The sequence below is a fragment of the Nicotiana tabacum genome, chromosome 5, assembly GCF_000715075.1.
Source record: "Nicotiana tabacum cultivar K326 chromosome 5, ASM71507v2, whole genome shotgun sequence".
Classification (NCBI taxonomy): domain Eukaryota; kingdom Viridiplantae; phylum Streptophyta; class Magnoliopsida; order Solanales; family Solanaceae; genus Nicotiana; species Nicotiana tabacum.
Genome location: NC_134084.1, coordinates 114,083,683 through 114,092,133, shown reverse-complemented (window position 1 = coordinate 114,092,133; position 8,451 = coordinate 114,083,683). Strand labels below are relative to the sequence as shown.

The window sequence follows — 8,451 nt, the reverse complement described above, 5'->3', positions numbered from 1 at the left end:
ACAGCTTGTAGCAGCTTACACAGCAGCTTGTAGTAGCAGCTTACACAACAGCTTGTAGCAGCTTACACTGCAGCTTGTAGTAGCAGCTTACACAACATCTTGTAATAGCAGCTTACAGAGCAGCTTCCTTTCTTCTATAAATAGAAGAGATTTCAGTTTATTATGTACATCAGTTTGAATTCGAATAATATATCAATTTCTCTATATACTTGTCTTTACTTTACGGTAAAGACACCAAAATTTGAATCTTGAAAAGAAAAAGTATCCTATATATAGGGATACAGGAGTACTAAAAACACCAAAATTTAAGGCCGCGCTATTTCCCGCGAGAAAAATCTCGCATATTATTTCAACTACTAGGGTTTCAAGGCAAAGAATTTTCATTTTCCCCTGACTTTAACACTTCTAGACTCTTCATATCACAATTCACAAGGCGGAAACTCATCAGCTTCGAAACCTAACCGGTAAGTGGCTCTTGTTTCTACTTTATATCTATTCCTTTTGTGATTTCGGCATACGACTTTTTTTCTTCTTGCATCATACGAGTTTTCCTCTACGAACTATCTTAAGTTGCTAATATCGTCGACTAATCTTCAGTTTTCAGTTCTGCGATTGAATATACCTCTATCTGTGAGTTGAATTTCGGAGTAGTGTTGTTCAGTGAATGTAGTTTCGATCTGTTTTTTCCTTTCTATTTTGCTGCTTTTGAGGAAATTAGGATTTGGGATGATTAACTATGAAATGTGTTTTATAGCTCGATTGGCTTTTTAGTTAGTGGGAAAACTGTTGAAAATTGTTAAAAGAAGCAAAGAAAAATTTATTTACTTTAGCTCTTTATTGCTCACCGAAAGATAAGAAGAATTGAGCAAGTTCTGTTAAAGGCAGTGGCGGAGTCAGGATCTCCACGAAGGGGGTTAATTTTTTTTTTTTTGTAGCTAGTGGGAATTGAACCTATGACCTTATGAAGATTTTGAGTCCCCTTGACTACTAAACTATATTTTTGGGTTGTGTTAAGGGGGTTCAAAACTTAGTATATAGGGATAAAAAACAGATTTTGCTTTATATATACAGTGTAATTTTTCGGCGAAGGAGGTTCGGGTGAACCCCTTCCGCCCCCCTAAATCTGCCCTTGGTTAAAGGTTGTTATAATTTGTAATCTGACAGGGACATCTTGTCTTATTTGTTAAAATAATATTTACCATAAAGCCGAAGAAGGACTCGTCGTGAGGGGGGCGGGGGAGTGGGCTCTTGGGTGTTGCTTGCCTGGTAGTTGGGTGGTCAGGTCTATCACCGTCTATGAGTTATCTTATGGAGTTGGGAACTTCTGGCTGGTGCTCTAGAAGATGGTAGTGATAGTACAGAGGCTAGCCCCTGGAGAAAAAAAGTGATTAACATGGACAATGAAGGAAATATAAAGGTCACGAACTCGTCTTAGGAAAGAACTAAATTAGAAATTTAAATTTTGTATAATTTCCTTTCACATTAGCATCATGGAAATTAAGTAGATAATTTTAATTTTTCTTGGCTTTGAGTGCAGTAGTAAACACGGGACAAAGTGCTGAAAGGACAGCTCATGTGCTATGTATTGTTAAAGTGCTTACCTGAGCATGAAAGAAAAAAACAAGTTGCACAGTAAAATAAGACAAAACTTATGTTGTTTGCATAATTAATAGCCTAAGTACTTGAATCGGAGTAATATTGAAGCATGAGAATCAAGATCAGATGTGTTGATAATTTTTGTCAACATTAGGTTTGTTTTTTTAAATGATTTTCAAAAACATTTCTGTGTTTTTGTCTTTTTATAAGCAAAATGAATACATGAAGTTCATGACCTAAAACTGTCTTGAAAAGAGATCTTCAGAAAGGGAGAAGGTAAATAAGGTTAAAGGTTCTGGTTCTCCTCCGCCTTCCTATTGTTTTAGTTAGTTTATTTTATTTGCCCTTCTTTTTGTTTTGATCTCCTTCATGTTTTATCCATCTTGAATATGGCTTTCCTTTTCTTTTGTCTCTTCATCTTATATACCCATCTTCCCTCTTAATTCTGGGCTTTTTTCACTTATCTTTATCTTGATTCATCTTTCCTTAACTGTTCTTTCTTTATTGAATTTTGTATTACTTTTTGGGTTGAATCTTCTTGTAGGACACTTTGGGTTTGCAAAACTTCAACTATTTTTCTCTTATCTGAACTGGTGCTTTTATATTTGCTATGCTTTCACGACCCCCGCCCCACTCCAACAAAAAAAGAACTTGGGTATTTGCATTGTTGCGTAGCAATAGTTCTACTAATTGAAGTATTGATAGCTTAGACTGAATAGTACAGTCAAATGCAATTGTTGTTTCTAAGCTGAATGAATGAATGAACATGCTACTGTGTGTAATTATGAATAGAAATGGTTGAAAACATAGTTTTAATCTGCCAAAACTTAACCTTATTCTTTCAACTCGTTTCCAATTTTCCTTGTGCCTTTTAGAGGTATGGATACATCAAATCCTGCTGTCTTTGTCAATGCTGAGCTCCTCCGCTCGTATGTGGGAAGGAAGGTTCGAGCTGTGATTCAGGTTATGCGCTCTGATGGTGGTACAGTGATTGGGAGATCTACAGATGAGCAGCAGATAGTTGTGAAAGGCAATCCCCCTGGTCCTCTTACGACATTTGTTGAGGTCATAGGTATCGCTGACAGTAACCAATCTATCCGTGCTGAAATATGGTCCAACTTTGGGGACACTCTAGGTATCACTTCAAATCATTCCATTAATAATTTTGATAATTGTTTTATCTCACAATGTCTTTAGGTGGTGGAATCTTTATGATTGCTTTCTTTGTTTGCTTTGTGTTGGTTCTGCACTTGCTTTAAAGTCATTAACTACAAATGTTCTCTAGCTTTTTACCTGCAAAAATATGCTGAAAGAAATGCCACTTAAAGTTACTTTCTTCTAGATTTTCTTTCCTAGCTAAGATTACATCCAAAATGTTCCTGTGAATTATTAGGAGTATTTTAAATCATATCTTGGTTGGAATTATTGTCAGCTCTCCTTGTATATTTAAGCGCTATTGGATTGTGCCACAGGGATCTATAAACATAACAACAATATACCCAGTAAAATCCCACTAGTGGGGTCTGGGGAGAGTAGAGTGTACGCAGACCTTACTCCTACCCCAAAAAGGGCAGAGAGGCTGTTTTCAGGAGACTCTCGGCTCGACAGGAGAGGCAATAATATCAGAAAAGAAACAAGAGAAAAGACATGTAACAACAAAAGATACCACAAAGAAAATAACTACAAAAATAAGTGAAAGGACAATAACACAAAACTATGCAAAACAACAATGTGAATACAACAAAGACCGCTAACAAACCTAAACGAAACTCTATCAGACTACCCGGTACAAGAGGGAAGAACTCTCGACTACCCCCTAGCCTATCACCCTAATGCTCGACCTCCACATGTTCCTATCAAGAGTCATGTCCTCGGAAATCTGAAGCCGCACCATGTTCTGCCTGATCACTTCGCCCCAATACTTCTTAGGCCGCCCTCTGCCTCTTCTCGTACCTTCCAAATTCTATCACAGGGATCTATAAACAAATTACTAATATATCTGGTTGTTGAGTATACACTTGTCCGTGAGCTTGGTCATCTTTAAATCCTTACGAGTGTGCGAAGGGATCTTTGCTTGGGTACCTAAGCTCTTCATCTCCTCCTTGAAGAACTATTAGACAACGCTTTTAGGAATAACTTTGTCCTTTTCCTTTTTGTCAAAAATGGAAATCAAGTCACTGATGGTTTAATTTGATTAAATTGGAAGTGCAAATGAGTAAATTTGATACAAGTCTTACCTCTTCATGGAATTCATATTGCTAAATCATGTTTGCTTGCTATAACTCGGAAATTTCAAAGGAATAAATTCTGACATGCCTCTTTTCCGTATTTGCAGATACATATAGCTATAACCGTGTTTGCTTGCTGGCAAATGGTGATTATAAACACTTGTTCATATGAGGAATCGAAATCGACATGATATAGTGGATCCTAATAAGTGATCCAACTCTACTCTTATACATGATGTCTGTGAATACTTGTTTGGAAGTATGTTGTTTAGTTTGGGATGCTTCGCTATGTTCTGGTTTATGTTTCTCCGAGTGAACTTGCTGAAATCCACAACTTCTTTTACTTGCACTACATTTTGGCTGTTGCTAGGCAATGTTTAGTTTTTTGCTGATTTGCAACTCCATGTATTGATAGTTGAGTGTTGACAATCGAGTATTCCTTTAAGAATGCTTTTTGGGGTAGGGGTGGGTTGTGGGGGGGGGGGGTCTCAGTAAATGGCAAGTATTTTCCAAAATTATATTCTTATCTAGTAGTTGACTCTTAAGCGCTCTGTTTGCAACTTGAAGATTATAGTAGAAAAGAAATAGTTCAAAGGAAGTTGGATTCTTTATTATGTTTGGATAGTGTATTCTGGTAAAAAATCATTTCCTATTTCTTGGATTGTAATTTGGACAGAAAAAATGGAAAATAAATACTTGGGAGATATCTACGAATTCCTTTAAGGTCCCTTTGGATGTGGAATTTTATGTTATTATATCTATTCTATATACTATATTAAAAGCACGGAGACTTTTAGCAAAATGTCATTCGCCTTTTTAAACATTTACATTTACATTTCACATTTCACATTGGACAAAATTGGAATTTTAGTTTTATTCTGAATATTTAGAAGTTTTAAATCAACTACAATATTATGTATTAAATTTTTCCTTATTTGAACTATTTCTAATAATTGGGAGTTTAAAATCAATTAGGATTTACCTTATATAAATTATTCCTTACTTGAACCACAAAATTACTAATCTATGTGTATATATAAAGGAATAGTCGGATAGAATTTCTGTGATGATTCAAAAGGTCATCACTTGTTTTAGAAACAAATCCTCTGTTCCGAGGCTTTAAAATTTCCTTTTTACCTTACCTTGATTTGCGTGCGTAGTTCGGGCACGTATCCGGAAAGCCATTATGTAAAATTTTGTGAAAAATAATAAATTTTGCCTTTAAAATAAATTTAGGTTGACTTTGGTCAACATTTTTGGGTAAACGAGCCCGGACTCGTGATTTGACGATCCCGGAGGGTCCGTAGGAAAATATGGGACTTGGGCGTATGCCTGGAATCGAATTCTGAGGTCCCAAACCCGAGAAATGAATTTTTAAAGAAAATTAATTTCTGGAATATTTATGAGTTTTTGGAAATGAACTGTGTTTGAAATCTGATGGTATCGGGCCCGTATCCTGGTTCCGGAGCCCGGTATAGGTCTTATATGTGATTTAAGTTGAGTCTGTGAAATTTGGTTAGAAACAGACTTGAAATGACGTGAATCAGACCTTATTTGAGAAAATTGGAAAATTGAATGTTCTTAAGTGATTTCATGATTTTGATGCTAAATTCATAGTTGTTGATGTTATTTTGGTGATTTGAATGCACGAGCAAGTCCGTATGATGTTTTTAGGTTGGTGTGCATGTTTGTTTTAGAGCCCCGAGGGCTCGGGTGAGTTTTAGATAGGTCACGGAGTGAAATTTGGACTTAGAAAATTGCAAGTTTTTAACTGGTATATTGCAGGTGCGAAGCCTAGCTCGCAAATGCGAGAGTTATGTCGCAAATGCGAAAAGCCCAAGGCCAGCATTACCTCGCAAATGCGAGGTACACATCGCAAATGCGATGCCTTCAGTAGTAGCCAGTAGTCGCAAATACGACACCACCTTCACAAATGCGAGTTCGCAATTGCGAACATATGATCGCAAATGCGAAGATAGCAGGTTCTTAAGGGTTCGCAATTGCGATATCTGCGACCTGCAAATTTATAACTTAGCCGGAAATCTCCCATTTTTCAAACCCTTTCAAAACCAAAACACTCTTAGGCGATTTTTCAAAGACTACTTCTCTTCCAAATCGATTGTAAGTCATTTCTAACTCGTTTTCTTTAATCTTTAACATCTTTTCACATGATTTCAACTCAAAAAATGATTTCCATGGGGAAAATTGGGTATTTTGGGTAGAACCTAGGTTTTTCAAATTTTGGGGTTTTGGACCTCGATTTGAGGTCCGATTTCAAAACAAATTATATATTTGAGTTCGTGGGAGAATGGGTAATCGGGTTTTGGTTCGAACCTCGAGTTTTGACCATGTGGGCCTAGGGGCGATTTTTGACTTTTTGTGAAAAAAACTTTAGAAACCTATTTTCATGCATTAGAATTGATTCATTTAGCATTTATTGATATAGTTAAGTAACTTGTGGCTAGATATGAGCAGATTGGTGGTGGAATCAAAAGGTAAAACGATAGTTGAGGCTTGAATTGTGTTCGTGGCATCGAGATAAGTGTTTGGTCAAACCTTAACTTGAGGGATTAGGAGTTGTGTCCTATTTGCTATGTGTTATTTGTTGAGTACGACGTATAGGCATGGTGACGAGTATCTATACGTTGGTGTCAAACATGCCCGTGAGTCTTAAATTGAAATCGTTGTGTTCTTAATAAGTACTATAAATGCCTAAGTTGTTGATTCTCTGTGTTGGGAAAGAATTTTGATTATTCTCGTGGAAATTGCCTATGGTGGAGTATTCGTACTAGTTGAGGTTTCTTTGTGAAGATAAATGTTGGAACAAGTTTGGTTATAGCTGATTCCCTTGCCGGGACGTATTTACTTATATTGTCGATTCTCTTGCCGGGATGTTGTTGTTCCATTATTGTTCCCTTGTTGGGATTCTTTTGTGATTGGTTTTGAATTGTATATTAGGACCGGGTTGCACGCCGCAACAATATTATATTTGGATCGGGTTGCACACTGCAACAATATTATATTCGGATCGGGTTGCACGCCGCAACAATACTATATTTGGATCGAGTTGCACGCCGCAACAATATTATATTTGGATCGGGTTGCACGCTGTAATAATGTTTATTTATGATTTGGATCGGGTTGCGCGCCGCAACAATAAGAGATAAAAGTGGTTAGTGATTTGGCACGGTTTCCTTATTCTTTCTGCTGCGAATTTTAAATTGTTCTTTATGCTATTCTCCTGAGTTACTGTTGGTAAATGATATTCCCCCGCAACATGTTCCCTCCTCCTATTCTTAACTGTACATTTCTGCTTTATTTTTCGCTATATATGATATAATTGCACAAGTTTATTTGGTAGTATGGTCCTAGCCTCGTCACTACTTCGCCGGGGTTAGGCTAGGCACTTACCAACACATGGGGTCGGTTGTGCTGATATTATACTCTACACTGTGTGTAGATCCCGGAGCAACAGCTTTTGGACCTTAGCTTGGGTGGCTGCCTTCAGTCCATACGGAGATCCAAGGTAGTCCTGTAGGCGTCCGCAGGCCCTGACGTCTCCCTCTATCTTTTCTTCTTGTTTCACTTATGTAATTCAGAAACAGTGTTGCATTTATTTTTCGGACCTTGTTTGTAGAATTCTTAGACTGTCTGTGGAGTTGTGACACCAGTCTTGGATAGTTTTTGATTAAGAAATCATGTTGGAATTATTTAAATGGTTTAATTGTTTCTTCCGCTTGTTTTAAATTTCCGCTGTTTATAAACTGTTGATTCACATTTGTTAAAGAATTAAAATGGGAAAAAGATAATTTGTTCAAATGGTCAGCTTGTCTAGCTTTCACTAGTAGGCGCCATCACGACTCCCGAGGGTGGAAAATCCGGGTCGTGACAAGTTGGTATCAGAGCTTTAGGTTACATGGGTCTCACAATTCACAGACAAGCTTAGTAGAGTCTGATGGATCGGTACGGAGACGTCTGTATTTATCCCCAGAGGCTACGGAGTTAGGAAAAACTTCACATATATTCTTTCCTGTCGTGCGGTTTGGTTTCTCAATGCTAATTGAATTTCTACTCTGTTCTTTCGCAGATGGCGAGAACACGCGATTCCTCATCCACCGATCAGCAGCTCGAGCCCCCAACAGCAGCTCCCACGAGGGGTAGAGGGCGAGGCCGAGGTCGTGCTAGAGGTCGAGGTAGGTGCAGAGCTCAGCCCAGAGCAGCAGCACCAGCGACAGAGTCTCAGGTTGAGTTTGATAATGAGGTTCCGGCTCAGACTGTCCCGGTGGGCCCAGCTCAGGTCCCAGAGGGATTTATTGCTACCCCGGTACTCCAGGATGCTCTGGTCCGTCTAGTGGACCTTATGGAGAGTGTAACCCGCGCAAACTTGCTTCCCGTAGCACCAGCCGTCTCTCATGCTGGATGAAGAGTCCAGACTCCTGCAACTCGCACTCCGGAGCAGTTGGCTCCCCAGTTTCAGACTCTAGCAGCTCAGCCAGTTGGATCAGTTCAGCCGGGTATGGTAGCTCAGATCGGTGATGGAGCAGCTATGTCTGCCGATGTTTTGTGGAGATTGGACAGGTTTACCAAGCTCTTCACTATTACTTTCAGCGGTGCATCTTCTGAGGAT

The 8,451-nt window shown here is 38.5% G+C and overlaps 1 protein-coding gene across 1 annotated transcript; it reads left to right on the top strand.

Annotated features, from left to right (window-relative positions):
• Positions 1–294: 294 nt before the first annotated feature.
• On the top strand, positions 295–4,176 carry LOC107781065 (replication protein A 14 kDa subunit B). The gene is made up of 3 exons (XM_016601691.2): positions 295–464; positions 2,472–2,731; positions 3,932–4,176. Exons 2-3 carry the CDS (start codon positions 2,476–2,478, stop codon positions 3,994–3,996), a joined length of 321 nt encoding a protein of 106 aa, XP_016457177.1. The 5' UTR covers positions 295–464; positions 2,472–2,475; the 3' UTR covers positions 3,997–4,176.
• The last annotated feature ends 4,275 nt before the right edge of the window (positions 4,177–8,451 follow it).

What these genes read in the sequence shown, in the direction of transcription:
- LOC107781065 (XM_016601691.2), top strand. Translation starts at nt 2,476, where the DNA reads ATGGATACATCAAATCCTGCTGTCTTTGTCAATGCTGAGCTCCTCCGC. An exon ending in CAACTTTGGGGACACTCTAG is followed by an intron (nt 2,732 to 3,931) that starts GTATCACTTCAA and finishes CCGTATTTGCAG; the next exon opens with ATACATATAGCTATAACCGT.